Here is a 22436-nt window from a genome sequence, read left to right on the forward strand (position 1 = left end):
CCAGTCATTTTATTTGCATCATCTAAATTTAAAGTCATATGTATTATTTTTAAATATGAGAAAACCTTTGGATTTGAGTTTTCATGTGGTGGCTCAGATGGTAAAGAGTCTCCCTGCAATTCAGGAGACCTGAGTTCAATCCCTGGGTCAGGAAGATCCCCTGGAGGAGGGAATGGCTACCCACCCCAGTATTCTTGCCTGGAGAACCCCATGGACAGAGGAGCCTGGCAGGCTACAGTCCATGGGGTTGCAAAGAGTCAGACACAACTGAGCAGCTAATAACTTAACTTACGGATTTGAAATTAACTCAGATATTAATTCTGAATATCCAAATTCATAAGGCTTAAGTTGAAGACTTTTCTCAGTCTCTTATGTAAACGCATATGTACCCTGACAGAGGAGAGATCTTTTCACTACCCCTCAGATAAAATGATGTAAGTTATAATAGTCTGAAGCAGACAGCTAAGACCAGCTGAGCAATATACAGTTCTCATACTGGATTCTGGACGTGTTTGTGCTTTGGGACAAAATAGCTTTACCTTGATTTCAGATTGGGCTTTCATGACCTTATAGATGTTTCCTCATCATGCAGAGGCTTTTATTAGAATGTACTTACTATGTTGTTCAGTTTTCTGAAAATACTCAGGAGTAGATGAGTCTCTCCCACTCTGATCCTTGATGAATAATACTTGCTTGCATCCCTATAAACAGGTCAAGTCATCAGCCCACAGAGTGGCGGCGGTGGTACCGATCTGACAGTTGACAGAGCAGGGCCGTCTGCACAGGAGCCCGGCGCCCAGACTCCCCTGAAGTCTGTGCTCGTCATCAGTGGGGGCGAGGGCTACATTGACTTCCGAATGGGTAGGTCATTGGTCCTGTGGGCTCCGTTCCTACTGTCCTGTGATGTGGGTTTTCACTCACCATAAACAAGAAACTCGGATACGTGCTTTCTAAGGTTTTCTTTGAACCCTTTACTTGGATTTTATATTTCTTTTTTTTTTTTTTTTTTTGCTACTTTCATAAAAAATTCTTTTTCTTTTTATACCAAGTTGTGTTTGTTTGAAGGAGCATTAGAAAATAGCAGGGTTTGGACGTATATTGAGGTGTATGTGAAGAGCTTATGGAGTCAGAAGACCTTAGGGAAATCATTCAAGCTCCCAGAAGCTCAGTTTCTTCACCTGCAAAGTGGAGAAATAAAAATATCTCATTAAGTGTTGTTTATAACCAAATTCATTTGTTCATTCTCTCATAAACATTAATTATCTGCTGTGTGCATGAGATACAAAAACAAAGTCTCCCTCCAGTAAATTATAGAACATGTCAATAAATTGCAATGTTACAGATGCTCTGATAGAGAGTAGTCAGTTCTTTCTTGGAGTAGGGGAGGAGGGAAATCAAGAAATGATGCTTGAGATGACTCAGCACTGAAGGGCATGAGCCTGAAGAATTGGGTTGGGGATGATAGGGGGAAGGCTGGAGAGACTGGCATTTCAAGGTAAGAGATAGCTTGAAATGTGAAACTGCCTTAATTAAAGAAAAATTATTTTAAAATGACTAAAGCATGGAGTAGAAGCAAGTATAAATCTGACCACAGATCAGTCCAGAAAGGGAAGGGTCTGGATTATGAAAGGCCTTTATATACCTAATTAAGGAGTTTGTACTTTAAAGCAAAGGAAAATTATTGGAGAACTTTAATAGAGGAGCAATATGATTATATTTGTGTGTAAATGGATTGGAGATATAAGACTAGAGGTAGGAAAATGGGTTAGGAAAAAGTAAATGAATAAGGTAGTAACAGTAGGAGTAGACTAGCCCGGTGATGGGGAATTGGTAACTAACGGTGTGAAGAAAGAGGGAGTGATCTACTTACTTAGCAGTAAGGACTCTCAGAACACAAGCAGCAGATCTGGTGGAGGGAGAGGAATGAGGACAGGTGCTGGACATGTTGACCTTGGAGCACATGGAAGCTGGGAATTGTCTAGGTGGAAGAAGTCCATGGGGCTTTTAGGTATAAGGGTTTTATATCTCAGGAGGGAGGAATATGGGGACTCTTAGCATACAGTGGTGCTGAAAATCACAGGGGTTGATTAGTTCACCCAAGAATATGTAGGGGCCAGAAGAAAAGATTCTAGGATAGAACCCTGTTTTAATACTCCATTTAAAGAATCATTAGAGTTTATGAAGGGATCTAAGAAGAAATGGCCAGAGAAGTTTAAAAGAAAATACAGAGAATTGATGATTATGAAAGTGTGCTTTGTAAACTATAAAGCACTGATACATATATTTACTTGCTATAAATAAAGAAACCCTTTGGACTGGCCTAAAATCACAATGATTGACATAGTTTCTAAACATAAGGCTTTAGGGAATATAATGTTGTAGACTGGTGACAAATACTTCAGTTATAAATTCTGTTAAAAAAAAAAAAAGGAATATAAAATTTAAGGTCACATTAGGACTTCCCTTGTGGTCCAGTGGTTAAGAATCTACCTTGCAATGCTGGGAATGCGGGTTCAGTCCCTGGTTGGAGAACTCAGATCCCACATGCTAAGGAGCAACTACTGAGCCTGCGAGCCACAGCTGGAGAGTTGATGTAAAAGGCTTATTGACACGTTTTAAAGGCAGGATTTTTAATGTTAAATTTAGCAACGGTGATGTCAGTAGGAATGGAGAATACCTTTATAGAGATGGGCTTCATTTGGCTGGGTGATTTTGGGAACTTTTTCTTCCATTGCAACATGGTAGTTGGAATGTAAAAATTGCTTAACTATGTTTGTCAGTATCTCTAGGCAATCCAGCCTGAAAAGCAGAATTTGTTTTAAAGCATGTGAAGTGTGTGTGTGTCTGACTCTTTGTGACGCTATGGGCTGTAACCTGCCAGACTCCTCTGTCCCTGGGATTCTCCAGGCAAGAATACTGGAGTGAGTTGCCACTGCCTCCTCCAGGGGATCTTCCCCACCCAGGGATTGAACCCATGACTCCTGAATTGGCAAGCGGATTCTTTACCACTGAGCCACCTGGGAAGCCTGTCTTAAAGCATAGGTCGATTTTAATAGTAAATATGTTTTTTTAAAGGGTTTCCCAGGTGGTGCTAGTGGTAAAAGGACCAGGTGCCAATGCAGGAGACATAACTGTGGGTTCCCTGGGTTGGGAATATCCCCTGGAGGAGGGCCTGGCAACCCACTCCAGTATTCTTGTCTGGAGAATCCCATGGATAAAGAACCTGGTGGGCTTACAGTCAGTAGGGTCACAAAGTGTCGGATACAATTGAAGCAACTTAGCACGTGCACGCACATGCTTTTTTAAAATTGAATTTGATACTTTTTGTTCCATTTCTTTTTTCATATCCTGTAATATTTTAACAATGAGAAATTGATCTCAGTAGTCCTTTGCAGAAGTGAGACAGTGAAGATTCTGACTCATGGCATTTCTTTTACTGTGTTCTCTGACATGGGCATCAGGCAAGTTTTATGTGTGCTGCAAATGGACTCACCATGAGTCTGATGTACATCAGCCTACACCTTCGATCTTGTCCCTAATCTGAGTCTCCTTATCTACCAGGTGATGAAGGTGGAGAATCAGAGCTTCTTGGAGAGGATCTTCCACTTGAACCTTCTGTCGCCAAAGCAGAAAGGAGTCACTTGATAGTGTGGCAAGTGATGTATGGTAATGAGTGAACCCATAGGAAACAGATGGCAACAGGGAAGCCATCTCTTCTGCATGGTTTATTTTCCCTTTATTTAATGGTCTCTTTGTGAAATAAGTTTCACCACATAATGTGTGAGCATTTTTTTCTGTTAACTTTATACTATAAAATCTGTCCTACTGTAACAATACAGGAGCTAGCTGATTTACTGCACCAGTGTTATAGGCAATTTCAGTATATTATGATCAAATCAAAGAATGTTTACTTTCTGCAAACTGGCGAATTTTAGAAAGCAATCCAGATGTGGTTTACTCTTGCACAGTTAATGTCACTTACTTCATTTGATGGGGTCACTTTTTAGCTGTCACTAATAATGGAATTAATGGAAATACTTGATATATGAAACTGTACCATTAAGTACAATAGTAAAGTTTCTCCCAATGTATTATAAAATTGACACAAACTAATGTTAGGTGGATTATCAGGATTTATCTAAATGTCCGTAGAGGGCTAAAAGCTAACTGTAAATTACTCTAACTTTCACTTTCAAATCTGACAAATCTTGTTTATATGGTATATAAAACTTTGTTTTCATCAGATTTTGCGGGGGGGGTTTTATATTAAAGAAATTAAGACTACACTATTTAAATAAAAATTTCTTGTTTCTGACTTATTAGAGCTCTAAAGTTTATGAGGCCTGCCTTTCTTAATATTCTACTTGATTTTTTGTTTTTGAGACTGGTGTCACTCATTTTCATACTGACATATTTGAAAGGTTTATTATTTAAAAGGCTTAGAAGATGCACTTCAGCAATGGAGGATTTTTTTTTTTTTTTTAAAGGAAATTGTGGTTTGGATTTCTTATATCAATGGATGGTGGTGGTTGGATGAGCTTTTTTCCATGTAAAGAATTCACTTGTTTACCAGTTGTTCTTTGACTGCTCTTACCAGTTAATAAGAGTAAAGCTTTAGTGGTGATGGAGTATGGCCTAATGAACTGAATGAGTGATTTGATTAGCAGTGGTATTTTCTGTTGTTCTGTATAAAACTATATAACTGCCCGTACTTGATATTCTGTACATAAATGACATTTAAGCTTTTATGCCCTTTTGAGATTAAAATGCCATCTTCAAAGAAGAAAACTGAAAGAGAAGCAAAAATAGCATAAAGTAAAAGTTGACTTTACATCTTTTCACTCACAATAGAGTGAAAAATAGAGTCTGCGTTTAACTGACTTTCTTGTTTAATAAGTTTTAAAAACCATTATGCTATAGTTTTTCTTCCCCTCTCAGACTTCTTGAAAACATATGATTTACCATTCTTAATCCATCACTTTAAGCAAAACTAAATATAAGTTTAAGTACTAATTTAAAATATAAACTTACAGGACAAAGGCACCGCCCCCCTGCCCTGCCCCACCCCAAGTCAGAAGGACTGCTTCAGGATAAGGAAGCAACAAAGGTCTCAGCTTGTCTCAGCATCCTTAAGGACCAAGTACTTTACTTCTGAACTGTAGTGGAAAGATACTTGTAAAAAGTACCACCAGTATGTTTTAAACATATAGATGATTAGCCTAGATTATAAAGTACATAGGATTTAATACATCAGAGGGGGCCTTTGGATACATTTGGTCACATGTGTCTAGAAGCACATTTTATACACAGTACAATTTTCCCACTTTAGATAACTAGGAGGAAAAAAACTCTTGGTAAAAGCTTTAGGAAAGGGATAATTTTTTAACTTGAACTACTTAGACACTGTTTTCAAGCCACCAAAACTTAGGTCACTTTTCCATAGCTTATAAGTTATGTTTTTAACTGATATTTTATTTTAAATCTGAGCCATTGTTGGCAGTACCTTAAAATAAAAAATCACACTATTAAATGTTTTGGGAGAATGTTGTATAAAATTCACAAAAAAGAGACAGCCAAATGTTTGAGAATTTTAATCCCAAGAAGTAAACATCCTAGAGTCAGACCCCACATTTCAGTCTTTTACATGTTTCTATGACTGAATGTAATTTAGGAAATCAGGAGTTAAAAATGAAAAATGCAAACATGTTACAGTGGTTGTTTATTATTGCTCTTTATAAACTTATTGGCTTTAACTTAAGGAATATAGGTGTGTAGTTATTTTATCTAAAGCTGTCAGATGTCTGTGGCCCTGTTAAACTTCAGGGACTAGAGAGAGTACAAAACTGCCTATACAATTTGTTTTTAGAGCTTGTCTTTATGTTTATAATTTCAGTTCTATATTTTCTACAGATTGCTTTACTTCCACCTTTTCTCCAACAGTAGGTTTATATTCTTGTCAAGGTGGTACCTTTGGTAGAAAATGCCCAAATCTAAGTTTCTGCAAGCAGCGAGTGGTTGGTTTAAACTGCCTATAGCTACTACATCAATGGTAGAGAAGAGGCTTGAGTACCTTGGGTTGGTCTCTCCATGTAAGAAGAAATTACCCCCATTGGAAGAAATAAGGAATACCTGAGAATTTTCTCATTTTGTTATATTTGGCTTATGTATGTCATTGAACCATGTAAAATTGCTGATATTCAGCCATTGCTGATCTACAAAAATGAGAGTATCATATACATCAACCTAATACTTACTGCTCAATGCAGGTTAAAATCCCTATGAGGCAAAGGGAGAATATTCTTTAGGAACTCAGTTTTGAATGTTTTTCTCTTAACTCATGTGGATCTAAAATTTAAAATAGGAATGAATGTCTTAATAACTACAGCTTGTTGAGAGTGTGAAACATTTTGAGCACAAAATATGCAGCACATAACTTTTCACATGAAGTGTGTTGCATAGAAAAGGTTAAAATACATTCTCTGAGTTGCTGTGTTGTTCATTTCTTGTAAAGGTCTTCCTACATTTGAGAATAGAACCTTTAAATGGCTGCCTTAGTGACAAAACAAAGGAAAACACTTGTCTCATAATAAGTAACTGTCCTAAAGAACGTGTGTCTTGCAAATGCTGTAGAACTGAATATTTATTTCCTTGTGAGTATTATGACCATTACCAAAGGATTCAGTCAGATTTAGGGCTCTTCTTAATTGATCATGTTGAGAAAGGGACTCATTCTGGTCCCAGTTTGTAAAGGGAAGAGAAGAGAGAAATGTGGAAATCATAAGTGCTTTTCTAACAGGGTTATGCTATTTTGTAACACTAAATGTCTTTTCCTTTTTTAAAAAAAAAATAAGTTTTTATTATTAATTTTGTCGTATATTTCTCAACATTATTTTAACTGTTTTATGGTCTGAATTTGTCTTTTGTCCTAGACATTTTATTTGGAATTTTATTTGCCTCTATAATCTTAAAAATGGGTTCTAGAGTATCCCACTTGCTATTTCTTTAGAGGCTGATGCTTCATTTCTATGAGCAAAAAGCTCATTTGGCAATGTAGTTATTTCAGTATTTATTTCTATTATGGAATCCCTGGGGTTCGGAATGTAACTTTGTATATGAAATATATATATAAATATGTATATGAAACATGTATGAGGAGTGTGTTTTGTTTTGTTTCTGCTTTTCCCAGGGGTCTGACCTTGATTTATATTTGAAAAGCCCAGTTATCCCCCATCAAACACGGCATTCCAAGGGTCAGGATTGATTTGGCAGCGGCTGAAAGTGAGCAGTGAGAAATACATAAAGAACATGTTTGCCTAGCTCATGTGTTTAAGTGACAGTGTGAATAGTAGACAATAAGGCTTTCTAGAAATGTGGGTATGCTGAGTAACAACCCACACATGATACTGAGGCATACCATTTGCCAGATCACTCAGTAATAAGAGGAAGGCTATAATGTAGATGTTAATACAGTGTGCTTATTGTGATCCATTTGCTTGAGAGAGACTGGAATGAAGGGTGATTATAAAACTAATCATGTGGTAGCACAGTGTGAACCCAGTGCAGTGGTATGTAGTCTGATGCCGTGTTCTTTGTTTATAAGAATGTGGGGCTCTAACATGATAGTAAAAGTAGTCCTGATTGCCACGTTAACAGAACAGTTCACTAGTTGGTGGCACATCCATCCCTCCAGTGAGGTTGGATGCTGTAGAATATAACGAACAGCCTGCCTCATTCCTACCTTACAGGACCTTACCTAACTGCTCCTTGGTACTTTGGGGCCTGCCCAGTCATTGTTTTGGAAGCTGATTTTTTTGAGCCTCATTTAGTCATATTCCTTATTCAGCCAGTCTCTAGTGAGAGACTGGAGTAGCTCAGTGTAGGACAGCAAATGTTCATAAGAATTTTGTTGGGGGAACAGGACAGGAGCCTGGAACTGTAGCCTTCAGTCCCACACAGTGCTGAGACTATCTTTCAAAACTTAGTGAAAAGATACTGCCTAAACCTCCAAGCTCTACCTCACTAGCCCCAAGGCCTCGCACACTCAGTGTGGGCAAGAGAGCCTTGGTGACTACAAAAGCATGAACTTCATCCTTAGCTCTCAAGAAGGTCCCGGGTTTCAGCCAAACGTGCACCTCATTGGGCTTCACTGGCTCAGCTGATAAAACATCCGCCTGCAATGAGGGAGACCTGGGTTTGATCCCTGGGTTGGGAAGATACCCTGGAGAAGGGAACAGCTACCCACTCCAGTATTCTGTCTGGAGAATTCCAAGGACTAACATCCATGGGGTAGAAAGGAGTTGGACACGAGTGATAGACTTTCACTCTTATCTTCAGTTGTAGCCAGTATGTTAGGAAAGATAGAGAACTTATCAGAATGCCTTAAATATTTGGTAGTTAGTACAGTTCAAGTTTACAACTCATTTCCTTTAAAGACAGTGGTATAATGGGAAAGAAGGCAGTAGACCTGAATAGGCCCTACCCCTACTGTGACCCTTAGCCTCTCACCTCAGCACAGTACTCCACAGCCATCCACAAAGTCACGAAACTACTCCAGACCTGGTGAATTGACTATCTTATGGGGTCTAGGCCCAGGCATCTGCTGCTTTAACATCTCTGGTTTGGACCTTAGTTCTCATGTGTTAAAGGAGGGTTGGTTTATCCAGGTGATCTTAAAAAAATCCTTGCTCTAACCTTTCTGGTTCTGTGACCCTGGCTCTAATTTGTGTTGGTATGTTGTCTACAGATACTAACCATACCTGCTTGCAGGTCCAAGGTTGCCCAGTCTCAGTAGAATTCAGTTATTATGAAAACCCAGTTTATGAGAACATCACTACAACAGAAGGAGGCAGTTTAGCTCCTTGCTTTTACGTCCAAGCCGAACATTGGCTCCCACCCACAGACAGAAAGTAATTATGGTTTGATTTGAGGCCTCAAGGCAGAAGGTAGACCAGCTCTGCGGGCAGCAACTTCACAGAAGAGCTGCAATTCACAACGAGGCCAGGAGAGGGAGGTGTGGCCAGAATCATCCAGGAGCTAGTTAGTTCCGGAAGTGAATTAGTGAATATTTCCTTCTTTGTCTAATCTCCAGAGTATCAGAGTACTGATGTGTTTGGTAAAACAGTTACCCTGGTGATTCTGATCCTTTTAATTGGGATTAGCCGCTTGAGAGGAACTCAAGCAGCCCAGCTAGATTCACAAACAGCTTCTTCATTCTCAACACATGGTGACTTGCTAGCAGGCTCACCCCAGACTCAACCCAATGCTCTTTCCTTTTTGATTTACGGATAACTGAAGTTTAGGGCACTTTGCTACATTAAAAGCATAAAGGGAATGTTTCACTCCATTCATTTGGTAGGGCTATTCTTTTTTTCATAGGAAAAAAAATCTATAACCCTTTAGTTGTTATGGCTAGCTTACATAAGCATAACATCTAATAATTTTCTCAAGGTGTTTACTCCATAAATTCACAGGTGAACCACAGAGCCACCCTTTGGAGTGTTATACTTTGTCCTCAGGTGATCCAGAGGCCTGGCCAAAGGAGACAACTTACCCATTGGTAAACAGGTCTAAACTGAGATGAGTAAAGGCCTAGGGTCCTCATAGGGAGGTATACAAACCAGATTAAACTCTACACTGGAGGCTACCACAGTGTGTTGGGAAAGTACTAGATCTCAGATCAGGAGATTTAGGTTTGAATCCTGAGTCTATTGTTCCCTAATTTTGCAACCCTTCCATCACTAGCTCCTTTATTATAAAAGGAGAGTAATATCTCAAAGGGTTCTAATGACAGCTTAATGAAGTAATGATGTGATGGCAGTTGACACATTATATGCCCCCACTAGGCACTCAACAACAGGCTTTGGTGGTCCCTAGGTGTCAGGTGTGTGAAGATAAGTAAGACACCCTTGAGAAGATTAGGGTAAGAGAGGAAAATAGAACAAGATGGTGAAGTGGAGTCAAGTATTAAACGACTGTCCATTGGGGCATTATCTGAAAAATGATACTGGTATGGTGTCTGCTTTGGCTATTTATTTTCTAGTGTGGTAAAAAGAAGAGAAAAACTGTCTTCAGTGCTTACGTCATACAGAATATTCTTATTTACAGTCTTTTTATCAGTGTTCTAGACCTTGGCTGTCCTAAGAGAACTGTGTTAAGGAAACCTTGGGCCTGTTGAACCTTTCAAGGAATGCCTTTTTCTCTTGCCCCCACACCCCCCAATTTAAGGAAAAGGAGTGTTCCATAAAAACTGAACATAGGGGGAGACCTGCATTCTCTTTTTCATGGAAGAGTTCATTTCATTCCTTTGCAGGCACACCGAGGAACATGTTGAAGTATGAAAATAGTGGTAAGTTTAACATTTTTAGATGCCATTAGAATGTATTTTTTCAGTATCTGTTGCTGATATGTTTTATTAAACTCCTAGTCACTGCATATAGACAGGTAGAAGACATACAGAACTAAATAAAATACTAACATCTGAAGCACAATAGAGTGTGGTGTAGTGGCAAGGAAGATTATATGCTTTCTACGTGATTAAGAAGCTTAGCATTACTCTGCCCAAGCAAGAACGCAAACCCCATCTGTTAAGATTTTTCCAGGCCATCTCCAGTGCAAAAACCTCCAAAAAGAGTGAAACAGTCTTTTCAAAAACTTGAATTTGGTCATCAGGAGTATTGTACTAATGATTCAAAGGAAAGATTAAATGAGATAATATACTACTCAACAGCAAACAGACATTGTGTCCTTAACCCTCACTGAGGCTTCAATTTCTTTTCCTATTGACCTTTCTCATTAAGCTTGCTTTTTTTTTTTTTTTTTTTTTTTTTTTAATTTTTGGCTAGCCCAGACAAAGTGACAAATCCTAGAGTGGATTTTTAGCCTCTGGCCTTTTGATGCATTTTGGCCTATTTTGCTTCTGTTGAAACAAGCTTTTATTCTGTGGAAAATCTGCATTTCTATCTTGGAGAGTATGCCTGGGGCAGTAAATAAGGAACTGGAAGCAAAAGTTTGGCATGTTCTTCACCAGAAAAGATTCCAATTTTGATTCTTACAGTTATCTCACACATTCTTCCTTCCCAAAGGACCCTGATGGAGATGAGCGGAAACTGGGCAGATGCCTCAAGGCAAACCTTGGCTGATTTAGAGACCCATTCGTAAGCTTCTACCCAACTGAAGGTTTATCAGTCTGTTCTGCCCCATATTCAGTTCAGTTCAGTCACTCACTCTTGTCCGACTGTTTGCAACTGCATGGACTGCAGCATGCCAGGCTTTCCTGTCCATCACCAACCCCTGGAGCCTGCTTAAACTCATGTCCATTGAGTCAGTGATACCATCCAACCATCTTATCCTCTGTCATCCCCTTTTTCTCCTGCCTTCAATCTTTCCCAGCATCAAGGTGTTTTCCAATGAGTCAGTTCTTCACATCAGGTGGCCAATATTGGAGCTTCAGCATCAGCATCAGTCCTTCCAATGACTATTCAGGACTGGTTTCCTTTAGGATTGCCTGGTTTGATCTCCTTGCAGTCCAAGGAAGTCTCAAGAGTCTTCTCCAACACCACAGTCCAAAAGCATCAGTTCTTCGGTGCTCAGCTTTCTTTATAGTCCAACTATCACATCCATACGTGACTACTGGAAGAACCATAGCTTTGACTAGATGGACCACTGTTGGCAAAGTAATGTCTCTGCTTTTTAATATGCTATCTAGGTATTAGACGGGGCTTCCTTTGTGGCTCAGCCGGTAAAGAATCCACCTGCCATGTGGGAGACCTGGGTTCGATCCCTGGGTTGGGAAGATCCCCTAGAGTAGAGGAAGGTTACCTACTCCAGTATTCTAGCCTGGAGAATTCCATGGACTGTAAAGTCCATGGGGTTGCAAAGAAGGGCTTACCTGATAGCTCAGTAGGTAAAGAACTGCCTGCAGTGCAGGAGACCCCAGTTCGATTCCTGGGTTGGGAGGATCTGCTGGAAAAGGGATAGGCTACCCACTCCAATATTCTTGGGCTTCCCTTTTGGCTCAGCTGGTAAAGAATCTGCCTGTAATGCGGGTGACCTGGGTTTAATCCCTGGGTTGGGAAGATCCCCTGGAGCAGGGAAAGGCTACCCACTCCAGCATTCTGGCCTGCAGAATTCCATGGACTCTACAGTCCATGGGGTCACAAAGAGTTGAACACAGCTGAGAGACTTCCACTTTCACTAGGTGTTAAGCCCATGTTTACGGGGCCCCACCCAAGGTGACAGAAAAGCCACTCTGGTGTGATATGATGGGAGCCAAGAAAGCATCACAAAAGCTGAATCTCCATAAAGAACGTTTTCCTGCCACTGATCCATCAGGAGTCATCATGCTCTCTGGACCTTCAGCTTTCCTTATCTTTAAAAGTTGGGACTTGGCTCAGATGAGCTCTAAAGCTTCTTCTAAGGTGACATTCTTTGAGGCCTGGTCATCTGTGCCATGTATAGTTTGAGTTATATGGACTGGGCCTTCATGCCCAGCCAGATCCTTAATGGAGGGAATTCATGCAGCTTATGCCAACTTTGATACACCAATTTGTCCCCGAAGCATCAAAGAATGGAAAAAATGTCTTAATTAGGTCTTTTTTCTAAAAAAAAAAAAAAAAAGTTATTTTTAATTGGAGAATAGTTTCTTTACAATATTGTATTGGTTTCTGCCATACATCAGCATGAATCAGCCATAGGTATATGTTTATCTTAAATAGGTCTTGCTCTTCCCTTGGGTGTCAATCTTTCCCTTCCTGAACCTGGGAACAGGTCTCCAAAAGTCTACTTTAAAATGTCGCCTGAGCCTTCACATTTTCTTCCTACTGCCCTTTTGTGTCATCACTAGAGGGAAAAAGAGAAGGGCTAAACAGTGAAGCTGAATTAGGGAGGATCCTTGGTTTCCCAATACCACCTCCTCCCATAGCAAAAAAGGCTTTGGGGGAACAGGAAATGAACTTGTTTGGGAAAGTGGCCTTGCTCCAGAGAGGCTGGTCTCTGCTCCCTTTTGAATGCATGGTGATGCTCTGGTGGTATTAGCCTTCCAAAGACAGTCTGCCCTTCATCCCTCCTGTTCATCCTCACCAGGCTATCCACCCTAGCAAGGGCACGCCAGACCAGATCAAGGAGGGTGCCTCTTGAAGGTCAAACTGTACAGATAAGGTAAACTAGTTCACTTTACTGCTGGGCTTCCCTGGTGGCTCAGATAGTAAAAAATCTGTCTGCAATGAGGGAGACCTGGGTTCGATTCCTGGGTAGGAAAGATCCCCTGAAGAAGGGATTGGCAACCACTCTAGTGTTCTTGCCTGAAGAATCCCATGGACAGAGGAGCCTGGTGGGCTACAGTCCACAGGGTCACAAAGAGTCATCTAACAAGCAAGCAGAGGCCCAGAGTGGCTGTTATCCAACAGCAGAGATTGACTCTTTCAACTAGACTGCCTCTAGATTCTCATAGCCCAGAGTTCTCACTCCTTTCATTCACCAGGGGCGGGGAAGACACCCTTTCTGAGCCTCCCCAGCCAAGGCAGCCTATAACCCAGGAACCCAAAGGGAAGGCAGCGGTCTAGAGCCTGGAACCCTGCTGAGGTGAGCAGGGGTTGCCATGGGTGAGAGAGAACCATTGACCCAAAGGATTAAAGAAGGGAATTTTTGAAAGTGTCCACACCACCAATTTCTGGTCTTTGAAGTTGCAAAGGAATTTCTGCTACTGCCACCTCTGAACGAGGTTAAAAGAAATGTCACAGAATCAGCTTAGTGAGTTGCTTCAATAGAAACTTCATCCAAGGCCGATAATAAATAGGAGTTACATAATTCAGTAGGTCAGGGCACTAACTAAGCCCTTTATAGGCCATCAATCCACATTTATTTCCTGGATTTTATAACCACTGCTGAAAAGGGAAAAGGGGGAGGGGGTAAGGATTAGAGGGAGAGAATCTGTAACTGGAATAAATCTCCAAGCGCACCCTCCAGTCTCCTCTCCTGCAGATGAGGCAGGTGAGGGCCCCAAGGAGAGAGATAAGGCCTGCCAGCCCTGGGGCAGGGAAGGCACAGGAATTCACAGGGAATGCCTCCCCCTTTGCCTTCAAGTAAGTGCTGTAAACCAGTCAAAACACACACACACAGGTGAAATGGGAACAGGGGCACAGACACAGACCCAGGGAATAGGGATTTTTTGCCACTCATACCTGGAGAGTTCAATGCCTGAGAGGGGTCAGGGCTGCTCCAGGGCCCTCAGGTGGCTATGACGGGTGGAGAGTCCCCCTACACAGTTTTCTGTCGCTCACCACCATTACTCCGGGGTCAGAGAGAGAGACAGCTCCTATGATCCACATGATACTCAGGGCTTGTCCATCCTTGCCCAGGCACCTGTGCAAAGCTACAGGCCAGATCCCACTATCTGGGAGCACGCAGTATAAAAGCCAGTTGAGGTAGGGGAAAGCTTGGTTTGGGAGGGGAGGATGTCAGAAAGTTTGTGGCATCAAAAAGTGACAGGAAAGCTGGGAGTTGGAACAGCCAGATCGTTGAGGGTCCTTGGAAGGAACTTTTGGCAAGCAGTCTGGGCCCAGAACTTTCATGATGGGATCACTCCTAGGACAGAAAGCCCATAAATGTTCCCTAGAGGGAATTCCCTGGCAGTCCAGTGGTTAGGATTCCATGCTTTCATTGTCTTGGACCCCAGGTTCAATCCCTGGTCAGGGAACTAAAGACCCCACAAGCCACACTGCATGGCTAAAAAACAAAACAAAACAAAAAAAAAATATTTCCCCAGAAGAGGGATCCCGGTGGCGGGAGGCAGCTCCAACCTGGAGATTCAGAACAGATCCTTTTATTAGGCCCTTTTAATGGTACTCAATGAGTCTCAAGTCCTTGGGTCTCCTCTTTCCCCACCTCTTGGTGCCTTGCCCTTCTCCCATGGCAGGTGCTTGCTTTTTGAGAACATCTGTGTGTCTGGGTTTGTCCTGGAGTCTGGGTTTCCAGACTCAGAAACCCCACCCCTGTCTTGTCTCACGCCCTCAGTGAGGTTTGGAAAGTGGCAGTGTCCCCATTGAACAGGTGCCTTAAACTGAGATGCAGAGAGAGGGTATGATTTTAATCCCCCAGATCCCCAGACCACACAAATGAGCAATGTTAGAAAGGTTCTCAGGGTCCCATCTTTATCAGCTGGCCTGACCCTTCCTATCTTCTGTCAGGGTCAGAGTCCAATAATCTATTAACACTTGCTGGGTAGACCAGCAGAGCAGAGCTCAGAGGCCAGGGGATGGGGATTCTGATCTGGGTTCACCAGTCCCATCCCAGAGGAGAAGGTAGTCACTTATTTGGGACTGATTTTTGTAGAGAAGACACTTGACCCCATGGCTGCTGAGGCTGAAGGAGAGCCTGGTGCCAACTGAGGTGAGTGGCAGGGAGGGCTTGCTCAATCCTTGGCGTGGCTTCACACCAGCCTTTGTGCAGGGATTCTTCTAAACATGTCTTCCTCCTGGGCCATCTACTAGGCCTGAGGACAGCTTGGAGGAGGTGGGGTTTTCTTTGGGGATTTTTTGCCTCCTATCCTCTCCCCTCTCTTTGTCTCATGGTCTCAAGTAAAAGGGGTAGGTCGGTGGGTCATAGGGAGACCTCATGAGCCCACGAGTGGAATGGCGAGTGCCCATTTCCCACAGAACTCACCTGCTGAGACAGTAGGCTTCTGCCAGAGCCTGCGTTTTCCTTGTTGAAAGGGTTTGCAAGTGAGCACCAGACTCCAGAAAGATCTCATGTGAGGGGCAGAATATGTGCCCACTCTACCTCCGCCCACCAGCAAGTATATCCCAGGCCAAGAAAAGGCCTCAGCAAAGAAAGCTTCCTTGCAAACATGCATGAACTAGGCCCAGTCCTGGGTTCTTCAAATGCATTGCTTCCCTCAATATTTAGGGCAGCTCTGAGGCAAGGGTTCCCCTCTTTGGACAAAGGCTCTTTGTCCAGGGTTTCTGTCAACCTGGGCACTGTTGACTTTAGGTTGAATAATTCTCTGTCGTGTGGTCTGTTCTGTGCCTTGTGGGATATTTAGTAGCAATTCTTGGCCTCTACCCACTAAATGCCAAGAGAACATGCACACGCCCCTCCCCAGTTATAACAACCGAAGCTGTCTCTGGGCATTGTCCTGGGAACAAAGCTATCCCTGTTCCAGAGCCACTGTCTTAGTAAGTGTCCAGGGGCCCTAAGATAGGCCTACATTTGAACTTGGATCATCTGCCTTTGTTACTGCTGTGTCTTTGTGCAGAAAAGTCCCTTTTAAAGCTTCCCAGAACAAGGCTCTCACCTTTAATTTCAATGAGGTTGTGGACTTCAGGTGCTCATTTGTGCCTTAATGGGAAGCCAGCTAAATTAGCCTGCCCTCCTCCCTCTGACCCCCAAACCGAGGCCCCTGGGGACTGGAGGTGGGGGTGAGTTGGGAGAAGGATGTGAGGGCTGGGTTGCAAGAGGAAGAGCCTGCCCTCCTTGGACCTCTGCTGTGTGCCAAGCAGCCTCAGGGAGGCAGCTGTGCCAGGCCAACCTGGCCAGCCTTATTCAGCCCCTGGACGTGACCTGTAGTTGTCTCATCCCAGAGAATATTTGCTGTGGCTGCGTGACCTCAACACTTACCAGGAAGACCTGCCCCTAAAGAAGGTGAGCTCAGAAGGCGTGGCCTTTGGTTCTGGGTTTAAAACATGGTGATGGGTGCAATGGAAGAACTTCAAGACTCCAGGAGCTTCTACTCACCCTGCACTGTAGCAAGCTGTGAAAACACCTGGAACTCAATTCCAGCCTCTGACCTCAGTTTATTGTTTACCCTGGAGAAGTTGGACTGGATGGATGATCTCTAATAATTCACATGCATTGAGCATGCCCTATGTGACAGATTCTTTATGTACATTCTGTCATTTAATTTCTGCAATGCTCTATGAGGTGGAAACTAATTATTATCCTCATTTTACAACTGAGGAAGCTGAGCTCAGAGAAGATAAGTAACTTGCTCAAGGTCACACAGCGAGTAAGTGGAGGGCCAGTCATGTACCCAAGTCTGACCCAGAGGCATGTGGAGGATGGTGGTTGCCAGGTAAGAGGCCCACTAACTGGGGGAGAGGGTTGTTAGAGTGACCTGCAGAGCAAGGAGGGGCAGGACCAGGTAGCCAGCCCAGTGTGGGGAGCAGTGGAAGATGACTTGGAGGTTTGAGGTTCAGAGCCTGAAGGACTGGGAGGGTGATGATGCTTTTAATAGAAACAGGGAAGTCAGGAGGAGGAACAGGTACAGGGCTAGCAGATGAGTGCATTCTTAGACATGTTGGAGCTGATTTGCCAACAGTAGGACCTTTTAGGCCAAGATCCAGCCACAGTTCAATCAGGAAAAATCAGCACATCCAAAAATACTTCCAAATGCCAACAGCCCTCTTGCCAAAATCCCTAAACTTTGCACACCCTGGAGCTCCCCAGCCACCGCTCTGGGCTGAGCTCAGCGTTGGGTCTGCAGTAGCACAAGTCCCACACTGACCACTGGGGGTCACCACTGGTGCACAGACCACAGTACAGTTGCCCAAGCTTGCCTGCTGTAGGGGCAAACTTGGGGGGTAGACAGCGGGTTTTAGGGAGCCAGCCCCCTGGTAGGGAGGGCAGAGTTTTCTTCCTCCTTTTTAGGCGTGGGAAGGAGAGGGGCTCACAAGACACTGAGCTGCTGCTTCTCCCCAATTCCCCAGGCATTGGCGATGCCATGTCACAGAAATTTCTGATTAACCTCCAACCAGATACAGTTAATCTTAGAACCGGGAAGAGGGAGAGGCAGTGGACCCCCTTCTCTGCATGCACACCGGGCTCTTGGAGCCTGGCCCGGAAGACGCCATGTCCACAGCGCCAGCGCGGCAGAGCCCAGGGAACAGGATCCCAGCTGATCCAAAGTGCCTGTCTCCCCTGACATTTGCGTCAGCAGCTCTGCCCTTTGACTTTTAATTCCTGGGAGTGAAGGGTGGAGGCAACCTTGGCGATCAGGACTAATTATACGCAATTCGATTGAACCAGTAGTTTATTGGGGTTTGGCCTGGTTGCCTGCTCTCTTCTCTGCCTCCAACCCCCAGGTTTATGGCCTTGGTTTCCTTCAGAAGCTGGGAAGAAAGGAAGGCAAGAGTGCTTCCACCTGGGAGGCACTCTGTCTCCTGAATCTCCTGATCTCAGCGCAACTTGTGGGAAGTGACGCCTATAAAAGCACTGAGAGACCCCCAGATGGAGGCGGTGTGCCCATGCTCACGCCCAGCCCAGGCCCTGCACCCCCTTAGCCTGCCTCCAGCTCTAATCAGGACTTGTTAAGACATGTTCCAGGGCCATGGCCAGGCCAGGAGGCACTGCCTCCCAGCTGCTCTGGGGTTCGGGGCCCAGAAGAGGTGGGGGTAGGGTAGGCATTTTGAAGCTGACATGGTTCCTCAAGCCCCAAGCCCCCTCTGGTGTCCTGTGTCCCTCTATATTTGGCCTTGGCATTACCAGTGTGCCCTCTCTGAGGGGCAGGCAGCCAGCCTAACCCATGACGTCTCCTCCAGGGCCTGGGCTATTTTGGAACCAGCCTTGAGAGGGCTGGGGAAGGCAGGGGTGAGGTTTAAGGGGATATTTGCACCTGTCTCTGGATCACAGAAGAGGCTGAGGGTGTGCGGCATAGAGAATTGGCCTGGACACCTTTCTCAGAATTGCCTGTACAGTTAATCAAATACTCCTTTTGCTCAGGTTTCCCGGGGATGCCTAGGCTGTGGGGCTGAATTGGGGCAGGAACCCCACCCATTCCCTTTTCCCCCTGAGTTTTTCCAGCTGTTCAGATGTTATCCCTCAATTAAAAAACAACTTCTGTGCCTGGTCCCACCAAGAACTAAGAGCGAGCTCAGTGGTTCCCGGTCTTCAGATTTCTCAGGTCAGTAATATTTCCAAAACAACAATTTAGGATCTGACATGGTCACCAGTTTTTCATTTTGCTGAGTTAAGGACATTAAAAGGAAATGTCAAAGGGAAAGTCCTTTAAGACACACACATACACACAGGAAAATACACAACTCAGGTAAGAGGACAGTCCTTCAGATTGATGAAAAGCTTTATGAAAACCTCATTATATTGTCCTTATTTTTCTCGTTTTGCCACAGGCAGATGAGAACCCGGCAACAGCTGGCATCGGGCTCATGTTCCAGGAACTTCTCTCTTCCACTCCTCTGCTGGGCCCAATGCCAAGGGCAGCAGGGACCCCTCCCAGCACCTCTCTCCAGCACTTTCCTGCAGCCCTTTTGCTTCTTTACATCTACCCCCTACCCCAGCCCAGCCCCCAATATTTGCAGGAGGGGAGGATGGGGAACAGTCTTCACTCAGCTCCAGGTGAAGAGAACAGATTGCCTGGTCTCACTGTGGGGAATGATGGAGGCTTGCCTCTAGAGAAAACGGGTGATCACCATGCTCCTCTGCAAAGAGCTGCTGCTGTGGAAGCAGGTCTGAAGGAGGACCAGGAAGCCTGGGTGGCTGCCAGTTCCTGGTCATGAGATCTGAGACTAGTCCCGGAACCCCCCTCATGCTCTTCAGCTCCCAGTTTCATAAAATGGGTATGTTAACTCCTCATCACAGGGCAGGTGTAAGGATTAAATGAGAACGTTTGTGAAAGTATTTTGTGAACTATAAAACTTAGGCAGGGGTAGTTATTATTATTATTATGAGAAACTAGTAAATGGCTGAAGAAACAACACGAAAAGGTGATCTCAGCCCCTGAGTATAAAGACGGTACTCACATGCACCACTGGGTCTGTGATCTTGAGGCCCCTCTAATCCCACAAAGGAGCAGTGAAGGCCTGATCCCTGTGAGTCAAGGCAGCCTGGACTGGACCAAAGCATTGTGCGCAGAATAGGGCCCAGCCTCGGGATTGTGCTTAGAGTAAGGCTTCTGATAATTTGTGGTGGCCGCATTGCATGGTCAGGGATGTCTACTGATGTGAGAGCTGGACCATAAGAAGGCTGAGAACCGAAGAATTGGTGCTTTCAAATTGTGGTGCTAGCAAAGACTCTAGAGAGTCCCTTGGACTGCAAGGAGATCAAACCAGTCAATCCTAAAGGAAATCAGCCCTGAATATTCATTAGAAGGACTGATGCTGAAGCTCTGATACTTTGGCTACTCACTAGGAAAGACCCTGATGCTAGGAAAGATTGAGGAGGGCAGGAGGAGAAAGGGTCAACAGAGGATGAGATGGCTGGATGGCATCACTGACTCAATGGACGTGAGTTTGAGCAAACTCCAGGAGATGGTGAAGGACAGGGAGGCCTGGCATGCAGCAGTCCTTGGAATCACAAGGAGTGGACACAACTTACTGAACAACAGCAACAGTTGCGCCCCAGGTCTCAGGATTCACCTAAACTTCAAGATCTTCACAGAGGAGCCACCATCCCATTGTCATAGGGGATGGAGTAGGAGACTCATCAACTCACATTTCTGGGCCAGTTCTACCACTTACTCTGGCTGCATAGTTTCAAACAAACACTTCCATTCCTTTGCCTCCCTGAACCTCAGTTCGCTCACCTGCAAAACAGGAATGGGCCCTTACCTCATAGGGTTGCTTTGAACTTATGGGATGGCTTGGGAAAGCCCCTGGAGGGTGCTTGGTGCTCCAGAGCACTCCTCCTCACCTTCCTAGGAGACCCTGGCATAACCATGGCCCCCACAAAAGGAACCAAGGTGTTCCCAAGAAGCGTGAGCCTGGGGTTGGGCTGCTGCTCCCACTCAGAGTGGGTCTCTGGGCCTTGCTCCAAATAGGGGCTAATGGGGCAGGACTCGTCACTCCAGCCAGGCCCAGCTCCCTATCCCCTCCCCAGCAGCCAGTTGTCATGAAGTCATTGCCACTTTCCCCAGCCTGCATCCCCACCCCTGCCTCTGTGCTGACATCTCATTTGGCAAAGAGGTTGGAAAAGCCGCTGACTCTTCCAGACCTTGAGTTCATTGACTGGTCAGGGCCCATCGGCCACAGGCTGACCATGTGGGCAGAGGGGGTTTGCAGAGTGAGGGAGCACCCTCCTGGCTTTCATCCTATGCCTTGAGCTAAGCCCAGCCAAGACCCTTCTCCAGCACACATCAGCCTCCATATCTGGACCTACACATGACCCCACACACTCCACACTTGGCACACACACTATCTCCTCTCCACCCCCACGTGAACAGCCCTACACACACGCCAGGACATACACATCCTTCTGTGCACATGTTTTATACAGCCACCGGCCCACCAGCTTCACTCCTGGTGCTCCCACACGCTCCCTGCACGCTCACACAGGCAATGTGTAGATGGCACTTCCATACACATGGCCTGCATGTCTGGCCAGCACTGGCTGCCCATGGCCACTCAGCCTTGCCCGACTTCGCCAGCCTCTACTCTGGGTTTCGTGGGACAAGGGGACACTCTTAGGCTGAGCCCAACTCAGAGTGAAGGATCTCTGAGTCCCTAGAACAGGAACCCAGGTAGCCAGACCCCTTCATTTTCACTTGTGAAAATTGTGATCCAGAAAGGGCAAGGAGAGAGTGAAGTCACACAGCCAAATTTCTTCCAGGAGCTTCCATGTGTGTGTGCGCATAGCAGCAAAGGAAGGAGGCATCCAAAACCTGCTTGGGATGTTATACTCACCTGGCCTTGGTTACCTGCAACAAGGGGATCCCATCACCAGTGCTGCCTCCTTCCCATTGACTTTGAAGAGGGCACTCCTGTGGTCAGATCCAAGCCCACACAAGGGAGCCCTACAATACAGGAGAGTCCTATATTGTAAATAAAACTACCACCCAGAAGAGACCAACATTTTCAACCTTGGAAGCAAGGGAACAGGCGTCGTTGAGCCTTTCTCCCACCTTCCACTCAATTCATGCCTGGCTGGGTCTACCTAAGGGAGCCTGGGGCTCCTAACTCAGGGCCAACATCCTGCTTCCTGCAGCCCCGAGGTGAGGCCTGGGCACAGAGAAGGCATTTGTTCACAGTGCAAGGTGAGGAGATACTAATCACTGGATCGCTGGATCGCTGGGTTCCAGCTGGAGGTCAGGAGGTAAGGTGACCCGTGGTTATAAATAACCTCACTGGCCAGCTGCAGAAGACTGGGCTGGACCCGCACCTCTCCCCAGCCTGCCACAGGGCTATGATTGATTACTGTCCTCCCCATCCCGGCTGTGGTGACCTGAGCCCCTAGAGCCCTGGTGCAGTGGCCTCTGGGGGATAAGGACAAGGTCACTGAGGCCCCTAGGCTTCCCTTGACCTTGAGTGAAGGCCAAGCAGGTGTCCTGCTCCTTGTCCTCTACTGGAAGTTGGGACGGAGGTACTGAAGTGTGACAGACCCACCTGCTAGGCTGCCCTCTACAGGAATGGGAAGGTGCCAAGAGGCTGCTAGGCAGGACTCAGGGACCTAGTGGCCTGTGCTGCTGAGCTCTGCCCTCCCACATCAAGCCTGCC

General features: G+C 45.0%; 1 protein-coding gene and 1 long non-coding RNA gene across 10 annotated transcripts in view; one reads left to right on the plus strand and one right to left on the minus strand.

Annotated features, from left to right (window-relative positions):
• SPAG9 (sperm associated antigen 9) overlaps nucleotides 1-7147 on the plus strand; it is a 154426-nt gene extending 147279 nt beyond the window's left edge. For all 9 annotated transcript variants that reach the window (XM_043904127.1, XM_043904129.1, XM_043904131.1 and 6 more), the window contains 2 exons: nucleotides 712-861; nucleotides 3562-7147. In XM_043904127.1, coding sequence (XP_043760062.1) covers nucleotides 712-861; nucleotides 3562-3677 — 266 coding nt within the window. In that variant the 3' untranslated portion in view covers nucleotides 3678-7147. The remainder of the gene's footprint in view (nucleotides 1-711; nucleotides 862-3561) is intronic.
• A 5258-nt stretch (nucleotides 7148-12405) lies between these two features.
• On the minus strand, nucleotides 12406-21960 carry LOC122694844. The gene is made up of 3 exons (XR_006341250.1): nucleotides 21845-21960; nucleotides 21627-21736; nucleotides 12406-12596 (listed from the first exon to the last, which is right to left on the minus strand). It is a non-coding gene; the product is annotated as an uncharacterized LOC122694844 (long non-coding RNA).
• Between the last annotated feature and the right edge of the window lie 476 nt (nucleotides 21961-22436).

The sequence above is a fragment of the Cervus elaphus genome, chromosome 5, assembly GCF_910594005.1.
Source record: "Cervus elaphus chromosome 5, mCerEla1.1, whole genome shotgun sequence".
Lineage (NCBI taxonomy): Eukaryota > Metazoa > Chordata > Mammalia > Artiodactyla > Cervidae > Cervus > Cervus elaphus.